Source organism: Melospiza georgiana, chromosome 2 (assembly GCF_028018845.1).
Source record: "Melospiza georgiana isolate bMelGeo1 chromosome 2, bMelGeo1.pri, whole genome shotgun sequence".
Taxonomy (NCBI): Eukaryota; Metazoa; Chordata; class Aves; order Passeriformes; family Passerellidae; genus Melospiza; species Melospiza georgiana.
Window position 1 is genome coordinate 23472922 of NC_080431.1, and position 20639 is coordinate 23493560.

General features: G+C 35.6%; 1 protein-coding gene across 1 annotated transcript in view; it reads right to left on the reverse strand.

Annotated features, from left to right (window-relative positions):
• Positions 1-20639, reverse strand: part of TMEM131 (transmembrane protein 131) — a 93622-nt gene that overhangs the window by 25723 nt on the left and 47260 nt on the right. Inside the window, 16 exon segments of the mRNA XM_058045443.1 lie at positions 61-136; positions 290-442; positions 3546-3632; positions 4938-5042; positions 5461-5595; positions 5682-5792; positions 6061-6231; positions 6333-6486; positions 7226-7334; positions 9136-9244; positions 14260-14321; positions 15237-15293; positions 15427-15577; positions 18193-18273; positions 18935-19057; positions 19937-20053. Coding sequence (XP_057901426.1) covers positions 61-136; positions 290-442; positions 3546-3632; positions 4938-5042; positions 5461-5595; positions 5682-5792; positions 6061-6231; positions 6333-6486; positions 7226-7334; positions 9136-9244; positions 14260-14321; positions 15237-15293; positions 15427-15577; positions 18193-18273; positions 18935-19057; positions 19937-20053 — 1801 coding nt within the window.

The following is a 20639-nucleotide window of genomic DNA, read 5'->3' on the forward strand; positions in this document are numbered from 1 at the left end:
CATTACTTAAGGAGAAACTTATTTGAAATTATTTTCATTATAAAGTTGAACTTTACTTACATTTAGATAGAAAAGGCAATCCTACATAACAGTGATCTCCACACTGTAAACCAGGATCAAAATAAATATTTGCAATCTGCAAAACATGTAAGAGCTGATCAATTAAACAGCACAGTAAATCTAACGACCAAAGAAAAAAGAGGGAAGATTTCTGTTGAACACAGAAACTTAACATATGCTATATAGAAAAGAGAACTTATAAATGTTTAGAAATAAGACATAAACAAACCTTTGATTTTTTTCCTGGCTCTAAATCTTCTTTATTACTTCTTAGCCTCTTATAATAAAACCTTACATCTTCTGAGAGGGACCGTATGTGCTGTATTTTCACTTTCTGAGAAAAGGAGTTCATAATGTTCAGGCTCTGGTGAACTACTTTCCCCTAAGGAAAATAAAAGGAAAAAAGTCTGTAGGATATGCATTTTTCCCTAGCATATGTATCTATTTATGCAGGCTGGCAAAGACCACAGCACTGCTGAAATGTTAAACTGCAATTTTAACTACACTACCTTAAAGAAATGCCATTTGCAACACTTCAAGATAGTAAGTTTCTATGAAGTTGTATTTTTTACTCCATCTGCTCCCAAGCACAGTTCACCCTTCTTGGAAAATTAAGAACACCTGAAGTATCTTGGAAGGGCACAGACAACAGCTCTCTTTAATCAAATCACGATAAAAAATATCAGAAGAGGAAAGGCAAGAGAAAACTTCAGTTTGCTGAGCCTCCTATTACTAAAGGGAAACAGGCTTTTTGTAAAAGATCACTGCTGGAAATTAGAAATAGTAACTAGTCATTAAGAATTAAAAATAATCTGAAAGGAAGAGTAAAGGGAAGCTACAATCACAAAAACTAGAGGTGACAGAGAGCTTTTAAAACCCTCTTCCTGCTCCCAAATGCAATTAAGACACAACAGACCAAAACTACATTTAAGAAAAAAAACAGGAAGTTTTTTCCCCACACCTTTACAGCCTGCCTGCTTTTCTGAGTCAAACATTATTTCACCTTTTAAGCACAGAAAATTTAGTTTAATTGCAATTATCAAAATCCTTACAATGCTCAAGGTCTACCCTGCCTCAGTTGTAAATCAATGATTCCATGGTCATATTTTACACCTTAACTCAACACTCAACCCTGGTATGTAGAGAGGAAACAAATAACAGAAACAAAAGCAGATAGAAGTGCAACTCAGGACTACTGGGGAGACTCCAGATTTATGTTAAAAAAAAAAAAAAATCAGTTTGAGCAAATATAAATACCCAAGGCTATCTTTTAATGAACATGTTTTTCTTGTTCCCCTTAAATCAATACTTCAAACTTAAAAAAAAAAATAAATCTAAGTTTAAGTAGAGACATGGGAGAGGTCTTTTGCAGGTTCAAAATTTGCCTGTGGCCTCAGAAACAGTCACATATTGCAACAGTCTCAACAGAAGTAACTGCAGAGGGAAAGAAAGTACAAGAATAAATCCTTAACAGTACAGTCCTGCTAAACTGAATTAGGAGGTATATCTGAGCTTCATCTGTGAATTCCTATGAGTAACAAACTGTCATCAATGGGACAAGATACAGGTTTGTTAAAGTGTCTAGAACAAATAAATAGTATTTTACTAAGACTTTTACACAGCATTTAGACATGAAACAACAGACAAGAGAAAACAATTGTTCAGCAGTAATAAGAAAAACAGAACAATGCCATTTAGCATAGAGGTCCTCAAAGATGAGCTTTGATCAGGGGAGAGTTGAGAGGTGGCACTGTGAGGCAAAGATGACTCTATGAAGCAGAAGTGAACAGAGCTAAGATTGGTTTAAATCAAGACACTGACCTTTACAAGACCTGTACACACTGCCAGTGTATTGCTGACAACCTTCAACAGAATACCAGAAATCACACCTAGGTACAAATACACTAAAACTATAAACAGACAGACAGCTCTGGGAACCAGGCAGCTGCAGGGGAATTACATCCTAAGTATGAACTGAAAAGCATGTGTTACTAAAATAGTAGCACCTAGTTATTCCTGGCTGGTGTAGCTGTCAAGTTTCTCCACCAAACACTGAAACAAAAAGATGCTATTTTAGGCTTATTTTCATAAGTAATAGAGGCATTACAGACGAACTAAATGTTAGAGTAGCATGAAGTAAGTGAGCATAAGTTTAGTTTGAAATTATTCCAAGAAAAGTAAAAGTAAAACTAAGTATTTTATGTTCTCAAATATAAAGAGCTAAGTGATCAACAAATGGAAGTAGAATGTGAAGCTGACTGCTCTGAAAAGCTTGGGGCTTGAATACTGTAAACAGTATATAATCTTGTCAAAAGTGATAATTATATCCGAATCTACACTCCCAAACAAAATGCAGGAGGCCAAAGATCCCGTGAAAGAATAATTGTCTGAAAACGTTACTAGAAAAGAAGTATGAAGACAATAAAAATCACAGTAATCTAGGGAAGAGAAAGAATAATGACAGCAACAAAGCTATGTCTGAGAAACACAGGTGCTATAAGAAGTATTATCTGCCAAAAGAAAATAAAGCAAAAGGAAATAAACAAAACAAACAAAACTCCCCCAAATAAAAACAAAGAACCCTCCCCCCCAAAAAATTGCACAGCCAAAGCAAAAAAGCTCACAAACAATAATCAAACAAAAAAACCAGAGGCCCTCCCCCAAAAATCAAGCTGACAAGACTGTGGGCATATTACTATGAAATACTGAGCAGCTCTTTAGCCATTTCAGCTAGAACCAACTCAAAGGAGACTAAAAAAATATTACTTCTTTATGGTCCAACATAGAACAAAATATTTTTATGTGGCACTCAAAAGGGATATTCTTCACATGAATTCTTCTTCATAATCATAACAATCATTTCAAGCAATTCTAGTAGATTCAGATAGAGAATATAGAAACTGCTTTATGTCCAGTGAATGAAAGGGAACTGAATATTTAAGCAATTTTAACTTATCAAAAGCTTATGAAGTAGGTAAAAATGAAGTTTTAGATGTGGCACTCAGTGTAATAACTACCCATATAATGGTGAGTCTAAATAGTAAAAAACCAAAATAGATCTTAAAGATAAGAAACAACTAGTGATCTTTGCAACTGTAGGCATGAGTGTTTGACCTCAAGAGTAGCAAAAGACTTCAGAAGAATTTGTGACACAGGAGATCAGAAGGAAGATGGAATATGTGGCAATTGCAGCAAATATTCAGTCCTGAAGTCCTGCTGACTGACCTATCTTCCTCTGATGAGATCTATCCCATTATATGAGTATTCCAAGATCCCATTCAAGTGGGCTGTTGAGGAGAACTCATGCTTGGAACACGTAGCAGAAAAATCCCAAACAACCCCCAAAATAATGACAAACTGATCCTAACAGTTCAGTAGCACAATCTCCCCAACAATTTGACATAGAATTCAGGACAGTGGTCTCCCTTGAAAAAGGCATATAAAGACAAACACAGAAGGTAAAAATTTAATCCTAACTCTCTTACCGGAAAAGAAGGTGGAAGAAAAACATGTTTTGGGGAGCAGGTCAATGAGCCTACAGCAATCACAGCCTTCACTGGTATAGTTAAAATCTGGACAAAAAAAAACCCAAGAAAAAATTAGAAAAAAAACTCCTTACATTTCCAGCTTTTAAATCCTCTTCCACTTTTAAATTGCATAGAATAACAAAACCCTGAAATTCTACAATTAATGTAGTCTAGGATTATACAGACATTTAAAACATGAAGACATGAATTAAGATTTCAACCCATCATCATATTCTGAACAGTCACTGTATAGTGTCAGGAAGCACTCCTCACTTCCTTTCCCCATGGAACAGAAAAGCATACTGAAAACATAAGCTCCCCAATGGGATATTATATAGGCCTCATTTGAATGGGGCTTACTTTGCTGGAAAATAGGAGAGTAACATCTTTAAAGCAACTGAGGGAAGAAAATACACCCAGCTTCTCAAAACATGGTGTTATTGTAATACCTTGAGACCACATTGAAAAAGTAGCTGGAAGGGATGGCAATGAGATTCAAGTACCAATACAAATAGACTAACTTGTAACAAGCAAGAAAATAAAATGCTTCAGAATCTGTAGCTGAAAGGTCACATACATGCGTGGATATAATACAAGAAAGCTTAAAATCTCCAATAACTGGCAGAATTTGGGAATTTCTCATTTTCTGTAGCACCATCAGAACTACACAATCAGCGATATAATTTCCTGACCTCATAAGCACAGAGTTACATTTGGGGTTTTTTTTCCATATATCACAAAAAGATATTAAATACAGATTGCATTATTCATTAGACTCTGTCTCCTGCAAAAACAAGGCACATGAAGTTGAGGCAACCAGTTGTTCTCTTCCATAATAATCAGTGCAAGGATTCTGTTTTATCAACTGCCAGCAAACTGTGGCAAGCTGCAGTATGGTCTAGTGGGCATGGGGGTATCCAGTCTTTTTAAACCTTAATGATTCTATGACTCTCCAAAACAGTTTTCACATTGCATTTTGACAAAAAATGGTTGATATTACAGCTTTGTTTCAGTAACTGATAACATGGAGAAACACATTGTCAGTGCATGACATGCCTCAAGATCCATGCATTGATGCTTTGAGGATGTGTCATGTCACTGAAGAACCCAAACTGCAAAGCATTAGGTCAGATTTAAATGGATATTTCTGAAAGCCAGACAAAAATCATAATAAAAGCATAAGTAACCCTTCTGTTGTATGATGCAGGGTTAACTTGCAAAGATAACCTGACCTCTGGAGTTCCCTTCCCTTCCAACCTCAACTCATGCTACAGTCTGTCCACTAAAACAACACTTAAAGAACTAAACAGATCTTTTGGGCAATATCCATTTATTATACAGTAAATATACCTCATAATCTGTTGAGATTTGTACAGCTCCATCATGAATTCCTTCCAGTTCCTTCGCTATTAGATTTACTCTGAACACTGCATAATAGCCTGATGCGAGTATCACCTGTAAATGGTAGAAAAAGTCGCCAATGTATTCCATTAAACAAAAAGAAAGTTCACTAAAACCAGACTCAAAATCCATTTAAAACTACTATCAGTGATAAACAACGAGTTCATATACATAGATGACTAACACAAAAATTATATATTCCCTTGTGGTGATAAATTTCCACTTATCCCAGATTAACAACAAGCATCATGAGGGTATCGAGATTGATTAGGTTTGGAAAGGATAAATATAATGCTGCTCCTTAAAATAAATTTAGGAAGCCTACATGCTTTATCATACTCAAGTTCAGACAAAAATTAAGAATTCTTATCTCTCCTCTGCTAAAATGAAACTGAAAGAACTTGCAGAGGTTTGTCTCTTTTCACCCCTCCTATATCTAGCTTTAAAGCAATGGATTCAAAGGTTTACTTACTGAAGACTGATCAGATGCAGTAGCATTTTGTAGTTCGTGGTGGTTTGCAATTATTGTTGTTCTGTTTCCCTTTTCAGTTGTTAGAAGTTCTACGGCCAAACCATCCCCTATAATATGCCAACTTTTTACAGCCAGCTTAAAAAGAACAAAAGGTATTGTTTTCAGTAACAACACTGATGTGAATTTTTTAAAAGATAAACTAAAAATAAATGCATCCTCACCTCTATTGGATTGCTGTTGATGACTGCAAATAAGATGCTAGTAGCTTCTGTTGCACTCAATATGCCAAAATCTATAAATCGCTCCTCATTTTTTGATGACAGTACAAAGTACTAGAAAGATTGATAAAAGTATTTTAGCATAAGTGAAATATAAAGTGTGCTCAAACTGTAAGCTCATTAAAAATCATATTAATAATTTTAATACAACACTATCATGACAATCTCAAAATTCTAAATGAACTCCCTATGTAAAACTAAAGACTTTAAGGGAACAAAAACGAATTTTTCAGCAGACACCGAAGTAGAATAAAGAATTAAAGAGTCTATGAAGTCTGCCTCTAATTACACAGAAGTTGCCAAAAAAAGGGAAAATACTTACATCAAGAAATCCCGTGTATGCTCGGACAGGTAGGTGAAATTTAGAAGCATTGGTGATAAGTAGGATATTATTATCAACGTGAACAGATGATGTGGAAGGCATAAAATTAAGTGTAAAAATATATCTGGATTCATTGGGTGGAATTAAGACTGGTTTACTGAAGTTCTGGACCTAGATCAGTGAACAATGAAGATCAAGGTTACAACTGAACAAAGTGTACCACATTTAAGCATTTACTAACAGGTAAAAGCATTCACTTAAATGGGACTTACTTTAAACATTGGCTTTGCTTCTTCTGGTAACACAACATCATGTATAAGGATTGCAAAACTGAATGTGTTTGTTAAATAGATCAGTCTTTCCACAGAATCAGCAGCACTGTCACGGATGTGAAAGAGTGTGGCAGCATGATCAAATCCTAAATAACTACCCAAAGAAAACAGAGTAAAGAAAATAAAGATTTTCCTCAAAGTGTTTTCCTTACACAAAGAAAAGAATTCATTATTTCAAACAGCTAAAAAGATACATACCCCGCTGCATGGTGAAACTATATTATCACTAGCACTATATTAGCACTACGGGGACATCAATAACTAAGTAATTCAAATAAGATAAGAAAACATGTAACTGAGAATAATAGAGGGACTAAAAGGAAGTGTTGAAGTATTAAGAAAATTTGCAGATCATGTGTACTTTTTATTAGCTAAATCAGGTGTCTGCAGCATAAAGTTGTGACAAGGTAAGGTTTAGTTTGTTGGCCGTTAAAATAGTCTGCCAGTTCTGTTGATAAAATAGCACCTCATTCAAAATGTTTTTAAAGTCAACTTAGTCATACTTATTAAATAAGTAACAAAACCCACGGAAACACAGCATTCTTCCAAAATTTTGCTTAAAACCAAAAGCACCTTCTCTACCCTTACTTCATATGGCAATAGAACAGTGAATGCAAAAGCAGAAATGTTTTCAATACTGCATTTTTTAAATGTCTCATCTGCAGTCTTCAGCTGCTCTGAAAAACAACTCACTAAGATCAATTCTAACTCAAGCCTTGAAACCAACTTACTAATGGCTAAGACTACTTCATAAATTTGTTTACAAACAGGAATAATCCCCTCTAATTTAGAGCATTTAGATTTTGAACTATGTTCAGTTACTGGAAGCTTACCCATCCAACACTTCTGCTTGATACGGTATTTCAAGTTTGGAATAGCTCTTCTCTTTTGCTTTAACAGTTATTTTCCCAGAAGACTGTGATGCTCTTTTTGCTTTTGATGCTGCACACACAAGAATGTAAGTTTTTTAAAGCTGACAAAAATTGATCCATTAGGTTATACTAGAATGAGTGGAAGAATAAAACCACAGAGCTAGCCCAGAAATTAATAACCGTGGAAGGAAAAAAGTGGAGCTTAAGGGAATTTCAATAACCAAACTGACATGGTGTAAAGTCTATGAAACAAGAGATCCCAATTCTGAAATCTTCCCATTTAACACCAGTTAGATGACCTGCCCAATTTACTAAGCTTTTCTACAATAGGGAAGTCTGATTGTTGCTGCCATATAAATAACCTGAACATGTCCAGAGGATCATTTGTATCCAGATGAATTGAAGTCTCCACTAAGAATACGGAATAAAACTGTCCTTCTCCTAACAGAACAGAAGCTTGAGACTGCTGGGCCCCTCAATTAGAATTAGCAGTAGAGAGAATCTTAATAATGAAGAAATGAAAGACAAACTAAATGTTGCAAAAAGATAAGTAGAATCCATGTAAAAACTTAAACTACACAAGCACCAAGAGTGATGCTCACAGATCTGCTCCAAGATCACAGAACAAGTAATGGCAGCCTGGTAGAGGTAGTGCCAAAAAAAAAAAATAAAAATCGAGGTATTCAAATACTAATTAAGAGAAGCCACCAAGCCCCTAAAGCCCCTGCATGTAATTAGGACAGCTGAAATTGCATACATTTAGGGCTGGCTGCTTCACTGATAAGAATTCATCAAGTCAATTCCTTAAACACATTAAGCAGCTTAACTGGGTATTTTTCCCAGGAACCACCATTCCTTCTAAGATGCACCATATGTTAGCCAGTAGGCCCTCATATAACAATTCCCACCAGCTTCAAAATCTGAATGTATTATCACCTTAGATTGACAGAATTCATCTCTTTCAGAAGTTATAAGCTAAAATGTACTTCACTTGTTTTAGAAACCATGAGCTATTAAATTTCTAAAGTGCAATCCATAAATGGTAATAAAAATCAATTCTTTCCTCTTTTTCTATGCAACTTCTAAAATTATGTCTACCACAACTATTTCATGTGTAAGATTCCATTTTTAAGCAATCCAGGCAGAAAGACTTACAGCACCAACTAGTATCTTAAAGCAGTATCATCTGAGTAGTCACCACCATTTTAACAGTTGATTAAAATCTCTGAGGTGCCTTTCTACAAAGTGTCAGCATAGTATTTAAAGTCACAGTATGTAGGAGAAAAATCACAGAATACCAGGTTGAAGGAGACCTCAAGGACCCCTTGGTCCAACCTTTCCTGGCAGAAGTACAGTTTAAACAGGATGTCTCAGCACCCTGGCCAGATTGATTATAAGCACCCAACACTGCAGAATCCACCCCATCTTGGGGAGATTATTTCAATGGCTAATTGTTTTCATTGTGAAAAATTTTCTTCTTGTGTCTAATTGAAATTTCCCCAGGAGTAACTTGTACTTGTTACCTTGTTTGTTAGGATTTCTCAAAAACAAATGTCTGCTTAAAACAAACATACATTTAAATAACCAGGGCCTTAACATAAGAATACAGTTATGTTTATTAGAAAAATTAAGAATATCTTCTCATCTGTATTTACCAGCTGATAAGATACTTGTTCATCATAAACAAAGACAATCCTTTCAGAAACAACTGAAGTTCAGAAGAACTGTAGGCCTTTTCCAGGTAGGAAAATCCCATTTTCTTCTCAAAATTATGAACAGTTTTTTGTTTAGATAGTGAAAATAATCGATGAAACTTCAGTAAGTTTTCAGAAGCACTTGACAAGTTCTAAGAAGAGAGGAGCAGTACTCACCATCAAAGCTAATGCTTGCAACTTTGGTATATTTACTTTCAGAGGCTTTTAACGTAACGGGCTTGAAATATACTGTTATCGCTTCGTTCTGTGGTGTAGGTCTAACACTCTGCAAACAAAAGATGAAGCATCTGTAAATGATCATTGCTAACATGCTGTGAAACCTTTCACAGTGATAAAATTGCAACTACATTTGGTCAAGCTCTTGCAGGTCTGTCTTTCCTGTAAGAAAGCAGCATTACAAGTGGTTTTAGATTTTTTTTCAGGTCCTACAAATTACTCAGTCAATATACAGGAAAGTAGGAAACAGTGAGTTCTCCTTGGGGATGTTGAATTAAGTGGCAGTATGGTCAGAAACATATTAATAAAACAGAAACCAAACCTTATTTAAATTAGGATTTAATTTTTGTTCTTAATGCTGCAGGGCTACAATAGCTAGGATATTTGTTTCTGGTGCACTCACTAACAAAGCTGTTAAATGACTTGTGCAACTACCAGAGAGGATACAGACATCTCCCTTGTCTCTAATCCCATGCTAAGTCTGCAGAGAAAAAAATAACTAACTGTATAGAGAAACATTTTGTAGATCTGTGATGACACTCGCTCTACACTAACACCTTACAAGGTCACCCATTACATCTGAGGATTTACTGTTTTAAACTAAAGAGAAAAGGTAAATGGCCATCACTGGAAGAGCTATTGTGTCAGTCAATAGCCAGAGCTGATTTGTAGAGGTACTCATTGCTGTGCAGCAGGATAAGGGATTCCATGTCATCTGAAGACTCTACAGAGATTGCCAGCAAACCATCTAGATTCCATGGAGAAGCGGGGCATGAAGCATTTAAATGCTCTTATTCTTGTTTTGCTTAAAATTAGGATGGCTGCCATGATTCTTCCTCCCCAGCTGTCTCCTCCTGCTTTAAGAACAGATCAGCTGCTCACATAGCAGCTGTTAAGCCACAGCAAATCACAGGATGCTGCATTAAGAAAACTGAAATGAGTGTTGCCTTACCTTCTGCTGGGCTGCAGAGGTTTAGCACCTGTTTAATAAGCAGCTGAGCCTTTCTTGGTCAGGGAGGAAGGCAGACAGCTAGTGGCACGAACCAATTACAGCTCTTCCAAGCCAAGCTGTCCTTGATTGTAAATTAAAGCCATAAAAGTGTGCATAAATAACTTAGTTCTGCAGACCACATGATCTTTAGTGGGAACAAGCAGCACTACTCCTGCAGCTAATGAATAATCTCTGTTAACTCAAGAAGAGGTTTTGTATTTTGGATTTATAGCACTGACCCTTGTCCACCACCATATCTGCATACATGGGGTGCAGATATTTGGTATTTCTTTTCATAAGTCAATTAATAATTATCTCAATTTTCTTCTAATGAGATCCACACTACAAAACTAAAATCTTGGCAGATCTTTAAAAAAAAACCCTCCTAAGGTAGATGAAATCAAAGCTGTCATAAAGTTCACAACTTCTGGATGACAGAGACAATAAATATTATCAGAAGCTCTTTTCATGCAAAATGCTTTCTTTAATAACTGGTTTGAAATAATGCTGATTTTCATCTAGTAAATCAAACTGGAAGTATTCAAAAGGACAGCCTGTTACAAAAAAAAAGGCAGGTTTCAGAGGTGCATCTCTCAAACTACAAGTGAAACAAACCTAGATGTATTTACTCAGAATGTCTACAGCTGGTGAATTTAGTTAAGGAAGGAATTTACACTGTTTTGTTGAAAATTTCTGAACTACATAATACACATTTCCCATTTGTTGCTTGATTAAATGTTATAAAAAGAAATACAAAATTAAGACAACTAGGGAAAAACAAACATCCTTTAGGTATCCTTTCAAATTTCCTCAAATTTCAACCTATTTCAAATAAAGCTCAAGTAGAGTCTGTCCTGAAAAATGCATTAAAAACCATCATCAAAACAAGTTCCATCAAGAATGTAATACCACCAATTTTCTCAGAAAAATTCCTAACAGCAACTTTTGTAGGGAAGAATAATTTTAAATAGACATACTTCAGTAACACATGGCTCTCCCACAGAATGACCCACTCAAGACTCCTGACCCTGCTCTGTGAAGACACATTCAATATTTAGCATAACTGCAGAAAATTAAGATCTTAAATGTGCTAAAGGACACAAAGAGGGGCTAAAACTTTCTGCTTTTACAGGAGTTCTTGAGAAAGACTTTGAAGGTTTAAGGACACTTGGGATACATGTATTCTAATAAACTGAAGAGTATGGGCTGGAAGACTGGCTCATGTTCATCTATAATGTTTACCAGTCAGAAGGCTCCTAAGCCTAGTTTTGTCTTGCCCACCTAGCATGGACAAAAAAGCCCTGTGGCTACAGGTAGCAGATTAAGGCTGGTTCCATTAGTGTCAGAACCATGTCTGAACTGCTTTATTCTCTTTTACAGACACAACTGTCAGAAATTTCTTGGCCTTGTGTTTAAACAGAGAAACACCTAACTAATTAAAGTTCACCTTCTCCATAAAGAATCATCCAGTACATGGAACAAGCTACTGTATTCCTTGATAATTCTGAGATGCATACACCTAAATGTGAAAACACAACACAGAAGCAAACTACTTCTTGCAGATTGCTAAGAGAAATTAACCTCTCAAGTTGGGACAGAACATAATACTTTCTTACACAAACACTTTTGTTTTCAAACTGATACAATTCAGCTTCACTAAGGTTGTCCTGAAGTTCCTGGTTCACAGGCATCAAATATGATCAGGACCTCAAATTTTGAAGTATCCCTTTGCTTTCAGCAGTCAAACAGGCTTAAAGTGCCATAAGGAAACACCAAATTTACATTATAGAGAAGGGATAAAACAAGTGTTCAACAATCTACATTTACCAGATTTTTGACAGAATGGCTTAATTGTTGCAGCATGACTAGTTTATCCAGTCATGAAATAAGCATTACTATCCTTAAAAATGGAACAAATCCTAGAAAATGAGGGAGATATTATAAGTAGTTTTAAACTTGAAAATTATTTGCTTGCTCTTATCATCCTCAACCAGTTTGCTGGACCACAGCATGACTAAGTGCTTGAAGGCAGAACAACCACAAGTCTGGCAACAGTACTAGCAGTCTCTCACACACTGATGACCTGAAATATTTAGCTCCTCCAGCACCCAGCTTAAACATATGCTAAATATAGCCTCGGCCTTTTCTTCTGACATTAAGATGAAATTTGTCACACAGTCTGTCTCACTACTTTTAAACTAGCTCTAAAGGGTCAGAAGTCTATTTGTCAAGCTTTCCTAGAAAAAAGTTATTCACCAAGCCCCTTCTTGGTGAAATTCTTTATTCTTGCTTTCCACTTTGAAATTCATTGATTGGCACAGCAGTAGAAATTCACCAAGTGTTTCAAAAGCTAGAAAGTTTACAAACTTCCCAACAAAGCTGTCCCTTAATGAAAAGAACAACTGACTTGTGATTGTCAGTTGATGTGTTTTTCAGTGTGCCATGTGATACACTGAAAAACACATCATGTCTGGACCTGTGTGGTAGCTTTCTCCTTGCAAAAGTGAGTCCCAAAGGCTTTAAAAATACCAAATCAACTGCTTTGACACACAGTAAAAAAATTATTTCTCTGGAAAAGTTTTGTCATTATATGTATAAAGGTTATCAAGTAATAGCCTTCCATTAGATTGGTATTTATGGTTTACAGCCCATAGTCCAAAGACACTAGCTTCAAAAAAAATGGATGGGCTTGGGTCTTTTTTTAAATGGAGGAGTATGAATTAGGCACCATACAACCAGGTAGGTATTAGAAATGATACTGATGGTCTGAAAATGTGGTTATTTGCATTGTACACAGCAAGCATATTACACACTTTAAAAAAAAATAATAAACCCAACCAACAAGTAAACTGTCAAATCTAAAACAAACTTGCAAATACAGCTGGAAAAATAATTTATTGAATTTACCAACCCTCTCAATGCAAAAATCATGTACCTACACAGGTCTTTTTGGTTTTTAAAACTCTCTATGGAAGCTGTGCCATAGCTTACAAAGCCATGATTCTTATAGGATCACCTGACCTCATTGTTGTAATAAGCATCAGGACCTCAATGAAAAAGAATCTTTTTGCAGTATACTGTAAGAGTCTCTTGTCTTGAAAATTATTAGTGAATAACACCTTAGCAAGCACTGCAATGGTCTATTGTCACTGTGAAAACTTATCTTCCAGTATCTTAAGATTTTGCTACATCTCTACTATTAAAACACTCTTCCTCATAGTTGCAGCTTCAAGCTTTATAAACACAGAGATGCTCTCCAAAATCTGAGTAAGGAACCTTTGCCAATCCTTCAGTCATTCTTTTGGCTCCTCTGGTTCCTTTTCAACACTTCAACACTTTTTGAAGTGCACTGGGACAAGGTATAGCTAGCTACACAACTAAATCTGGAAAAGAAGGAAGACAGGAAGGGAAGAAGGAGGAAGTGAGAAAAATAGTGGGCAATGAGAAAAATCACACAGGAAGAAGGCATGAATGAACAAAGGCGGACTACCAGACTAGGACTGAATTTCTGAAGTAAAAACAGGAAGTAGAAAATCCACATTTCTACAATTCTGAAGCTGGCTGCACTTCACTTTCAGCTCCAGTGGTCTTACTGTAAAGGGCCCTAGAGTCTTTGGCTTCTTTTGTTATTTCAAGCAACAATGCAGATAAACTCAAGAAAAAAAGGGTAATTTTACAGGCAGCTCCTGAAAGCTACTCTTGGCTTATCTTAAAAAATTATGTTGGGGAACCACTTCATATACTGATGTGTAAATGTGATGAGGACAAAGAATCTTACAGAGACTGTATTAATCTCACCCACTGAACGTGAATTACCGTTCTCAAGTTTCCAAAGGTTCAGATATTGCAGGTACAGCCTAAAACTGCTGTTCAGAGCATTCAAAGGAGACTATGATGCAAATTAATTTTAACATGCATAAAAATTATCTGCTCTGCTATTAAGTAACATTTTCAGTCACACATCACCTACCTTCTAATTCTGACCACTACATGGTAAACCTGTGAATCATCAATTTTTATGAGAAAAAGTAAATCCATGTAGAAAGTTTCAAATTGAAAGAAATCAAACTTACTGTAATTGGCACATCTTTTGTTCCTGAATTTAATAAATGCAGATTTAAAATTTTTGGCAGATCTGTTAAAGAACAAAAAACACACCTGTCTATTAGGCTATTTTAACATGTGAATCTTATATAAAGTCATTTACACTAGCTGGTTTCTTAAATACCTCAATTGTTCAGTGTTAAAAAGTTATACTAACATGACAGAATAGCCAGTCAAAATCGCTAGTCCCAACAAAACCGCCTTTTTGTGCATTAGTAGGCATTACATACTTCAGCTTACCACTCATATTTCTAACACATTAAGAAGTGAACAGACTAAAAATACTATAATCAATGACTTTTTCAGATGCACCATGTTCAGAAGAAATTACTCTTACTTGAAAATCTTTACATGTTTCAGAAGTAGCATGGAAAAGTTCTTCATAAGCTATCTTTTTTTAATTGAACAGAAGATAAATACTGCCTTTTGTCAGCAATAAATCCCTCTTACAGTTTCAAAAAATATCTCTAGTTTTACTACTTTCTGATCACTAGTATTTTTACTGCTTTTTTAACACTAAACAACATTAATGTTAAATGTTAAGCCCAAATATGTTAGAGGCAATTAAAAAAAGATCCTATCATAAAACATTTGATCAAGTGTGCCCACCTTCACTTCTCCCCTGTCTGAAAATTATTAAGACTTAGAAGTGAAGCAATTTTCACAAGTTCACAAACTAATTGAACTGAAATGCTTTTCAGACTAACCCATGTGCAACTGTGTAACATTAACCTTACTACTGAACTTACAACCTGGTGTGCAAACTACTGCTTGCTTGTACACACCCCAAGTACTCTTGCATCTGTGCACTATTGTGACCCACTGTTGTAATCTGTCTTTTTAAAAGCATCATTCCACAAGCAACCCTGAACAGGACAAAGGTACTGGGCTTTCCCCTCCCCACCCTATTCCTGATCAATACTTTGAGAACTGAAGACTGGTTTACCTTGTGTTCGTAGTGTACCAAAATCTAGCATTTCTGTTGATGAATAGATTCCTGGTGCTTAAAAGAAAAAATAAAATTACAATTTTCTTATTATACTAAGAGTTAATTAATTTGAATAATAGAAAATAAACCAACCAAAACACGAAACAAACCCAAAAATCAACCAAACCCCAACCACTCTTTCACAAACCTGTTGTAACTTCTACTTCAACAGGCAGAATAATAACTTCTGTGTTGTCTGAGGCATTTGTTTTTATTCTAATGAAGGCTGTATGATTATCTGCTTCTCTTGAAGAAAAGCTGGCTCTCATCACTCCTTTTGTTTCATAGGGAGGTATTTCCTGATAAATAACCAAAGCATATCTATGAGAGTGCAGTAATTACAAAAAAAGCTGTCACACCAAATAATTACAATAGAAGCATTGAATATAATTCTGTTAAGAGAAAAAGCTACAATAGCAGGAAGAGATAGGCTTCATATAACCAAAATTCCCATTAAATTTATAAAGGATAGTTGTAATCATCTAATATGACACTGATTAAAATTAGGTATATGCAAGAGAACTTTCACGTCCCATTTGATTAAGTTAACAATTCTAGGATTCTAAGTTTTATGTATTCAAATTGTGGTAAAAAAAGACAGTAGACTACATTAGCAGAATCTGGCAATAAACAAAAGATAGTCAGAAAAAATGTTGACAGTAATATCAAATACTGAATTTGCACACTGTTTTTTCTCCAAAGCAGACACAGGCCATACAGTTTCAGTGCTAAACACAAACTAAACCAGTGCACAACTCCATTCAGCTAGAAGCTTGTAGAGCTTCATGTTTATTAGTCACCATGTAATTTACAAGAGAAAGTAAAAAACTAATTTCAGTTCCTGTACCATGCCTATTCTGCCAGTTCTAATCTGCATTCAGGGTTTGAAAGACATCTCTTTCTGTATTTTCTGAACACATCTGCAGCACAAGACTAACTTCAGCACTACAGCTGAAATACTAACATCAGATTGTCTTCCTCATCACATTACAGAAGGTCTGAGGATTGGATTTTTCATCGGTTGCTTGGTGTTTGTTTTTAAATAGAAGATGAAAACCTTGACTGGAAATTTTCTAAGGCACAATGACTGCAGATGTATATTTTGAAAGCTGTTGAAAATCAAAGTAAGAAGATTGCAAGTTCTGTTTTTACAGACCCAACATAATGCAGCCATTCATTAATGTATCAAAGGATGTGATCTGACTCTTCCATATGTGTAACTAGGGATCCAAAGCTGGTCAGATCAAAAAATACTCCTGCATGTGCAGACTGCTCCATCCAATCATTCAAACATTTGGCATCAGAACAATTTTATACAATTATGTATATCCATATGTCAAAGTATCATCACCATATCTCAAGTAATTTCTGCTGCTTTGAAGCTTTTCTAACTGCAGTACTGCTTTCACATAACCAATACAATGATGTATCTGTGTGTTTCCTCCTACTGGTTTGATTTCTTAAAGCTGCCTTATTGTTTTGAAATACCAATGGTTATGTGAAAATGCATACCAATGGGTATGAAAATGGACGGATAGAGGAAACAAGAGGATCAGTCCTTGCCAGACACTGGAAGCTTTCACATGTGAGTCATCACTGCTTTAACTGGCAACCTGGCCAAGAGAAGCCAAAAAGCTTCATGCTCTGAAAAACATCCCCCCTGAGTTCTCCTGACAACCAGTAAGGGGCTATCTTTAGAAGCAATGCAATTTAACCAAAGCAGTGTAAAAACATTAGGACAATAATGTTTTAAAATCCATTTTCATGTGAACATCTAACCCTCGGTATCTGTTTCCACTGCCTTTTTTAAAACGTTGTGATCTGTGTTAATACTTATTTCCTTGCAACTTTTGTACCTAAAACTAAAATACTACCATTCTAATGGACTTTCTCCAGAAAATAGAAGAATTAAAAATTGTGATTGTCCTTTGTAACTCACTTGGAAATACTCTCCTAAAACAAATATAACTGTCACATTACTGTAATGATGCACTTGAACAAGAGACAAACTTAGGAGCCCAATGGCTCTGAAGTCTCTCCTAGACCAGAAACCAGTCATCAAAAAATCAAGTAATTCTAACTGAAAAGGAAAATAGGTTTTGTATCTAGCTGGACAATACCAATGGTGTGACATACAGCATTCAGCCAAGATCTGTACCTTCAGGATGCTTCTAAATTTTATTTCACTTAAAGATATCAGTATGTGTTACTTCAAACCAGATTTAATGAGCCAGACCACAAGTCCATCCAATCCACTATCTTGTCTCTAGCAGCAGACATGATGAGTAGGGAGTAGCTGCAGGGTATGCATGTAGGAGTATTTCCCAGAACAGTTTCCAGCCACTCTCAACACATGATCTAGGGATTTACTTCAGCTACACACACTGCTGTTTTATTTAGTAATCCATAATAGATTTTTCTTCCCTAAGTTTGTTTAGCTTAATTTTCGACCCATGTGTGCATTCATAGTAATTTGCAGGAAGGACTTTCTAAGTTAAAAAATCCCAGCACCACCAAAAAAGCCAAGACAAATTAAAAAAAAAACCTAACCAGCAAACCAAACAGAAAAATATGTATATTCTTTTACTGTGGGTTAGATCCAGCTCACAGGTCTCCAGGACAGAAAGCTTAGGTAGGTGTAATTCATTCTAATGGGAATCATTTTATTCTTCACATTTCAAAACAACACAGCTCAATGCATATGGCTTATCTTAATTAAACCTTTCATTCAACTCCTACTACCATAATATTAACAGACCCTGCTACTGTTTCCATTTTTATGGGGTATTTTAAATGATTATATGACAAGACACAACATTAGTAAAAAAAAAAACCAAAACCCAAAGCCTAAGCTCACATCAAAACAAAACCTCCCAAACAAATACAATGAATGCTGCAAGACATGACTACTCACCCACAGCTTTCTTGTACCTCCCTGCTGACCCGTTGGAAGCTCTAAATGGAGATCACCTCCACTGGAATACATTTCTACCACCTGAGGTAGACAACAGGAAAATGTCAGCACTCAACCTTAAAGGGATCCTGTTTACTTATCAGTTATTATCATGGGCGATGGCATAGTTAGTGACTACTTGATCACTGGAATACCTTACAAATTCACTTTAATGCTGATGCAGCCCCTTGCTAGTGATACACGTTATGTGATTTCTAGAGCATTTTACTGTTTGTGAATCACTTAACGGAAACAGAATTTGGTTAGCTAAAGACATCAATCCTGCTCAAACATCAGAATAGTTTCCAAGATTACATACTGGGGTATACTGAAACAACACTGTATGCTGTGCAAACCAGACAGAATAAAGCTAAGAGGCATCACTGGATTAAAAGATCTGTTGCTTCAGTATTTCTCCTAATTACTAGTGAAGTTTAAATCTTTATTTTTCAGTAATAACAAGTCTTTTAAAAATTGAAATTTCTCTGGAAAATCTCAATTTAGGAAATTAAGAGATCTGCAACTATAATCTAAAATGTCTAGAACTGATTTGCATTTGAGCAGAAAAAAAAATCTTGTAATATGAAATACATGACCTCAAATAGCTCTAAAGTTCAAACAGAAGTTTAAGTAGTACCAAAATAAACAAAATTTCCGTTTAATACCATAAACAAGCATTTAATGATTTTTCTCTTATGCTCACCTGCAAAGGTTCACTGTGAGGGTTATGGATATTTATTATAGGAGAGAAACTGCTATTTACAGGAACTCGTGCCCCAATAAATGGGCGCAATCGATAGGGGTTCGGAACTCCAATGCCAAACACCTGGTTCGGAAAAAGAAACACAAACTTAAATAGCTGTATCTAATTGTTACAGAGCCTAACATGCCCACCCATTTCAGCAATCCACCATAAAGTCTTTTTGATTATAGAATACTTATGATTAATTCTTTAAAACCAGTATCATACTAAAGCTCTGAAATAAAGAAACTGGTTTAGTTTGCAGCTAAAGGCTATTCCTAATTTCTGCTAATTACTCCTATATACACATACATTGAAAAACAGATAATCAAAAAGCCATCTTTTTTTCTGACCCTCTAGAATAGAGTGCCATAGATAGATACCAGCTAAAGGCTAAAGAAATAGGAAAGGTGCCTTTAATCATATCATTTCGAAACTATCTATACTGGGAAGCATTTTTGTTGGTTTTGTTTGCAAAACATTGTCATGGTAAGAGCTATATTCTTTCAACAAGAGGATTTCTCTCATTTTTCACTTATTGGTCTCTCTCACCTGTCTGAATTATCTTTCTGAATCTCCAGTGAGTAATTTTTTGCCAGCTTAATGAATAACATTGTCTTGCCACCAGATCAGATAAGTAAAAGGCTAAAAGATGAGCTAGATCCCTACAATGAGCCACTAAAATAACACATGCAATAAAGGTATTGGAAGGATTTTAAATCCTATGTAATTTCATTGATCTGGCTTACAGTACTGCCTTACTGATCCTTACAATGGTGTATCTGCATTACAACAAACAACAGGGATGGAAACTTCTTCAACTGGGTTGATGGAAAAAAATCCCTCAAAACCAACAACCCACTACTACTATGCAAGTATCCTTGGACGGTTATGCATCTCATAATAGACACTGCTTTGTCTGATTCACACTTCACTTTTCTGAAAAGCCTGTAATTCTCTTACCTGATAAGTAAATACCCCATGATTAGAAGTGTTAATAAATAAAGTGTTCTCTACATTTCCCACTACTCTTGCGAGGAAAACTACATCGAAGGACGTATTTCCTCCTGGAAGAATTTTCTGGAAAAAACAAAAGCAAGCAAGCAGAGGGATAAGCAAAACTGTTTACTGAATAAATTGCATCATGCAGATGAACAATAGTTTTTGTGATGCAGAAATCCTCATGTGTCCTTTGTGGAATACTGACATTAGAAAGTCAACAGCAGATTTGGAAAGAAAAAAGTAGAATTTCCAAATAAATGGAATGCATAAACTACTAAAAATAGCAATAATTTCAAACTATTATCTATTGTAGGATCACATTTAATTGAATTTTTGTACTGAATTCTGAATTTAGACTTCAGCTTATCACAAAAATATTTTAGACTGACAGTTCAAAGGTCACTAGAGAAATGCAACTGCTACAAGATTTCCATAAATGCAACAGGTTGCTTATCGCAGACAGGTTCTCTGAATTCTTTCACATTTACATGGCTCTTGCTAAGCCACAGGCCCTGCAAACAAAACTGAAACTCGAGGACTCTAGTTTCACAGCAGTGTGGTTAGCAGTTAACCCTGCTGACAACACGCTTTTGAACGTGCAAGTTCCTGTATCACAATTACTGACAGCTCTAAGTACACTGGAGTAACTATTGCACACTAACAC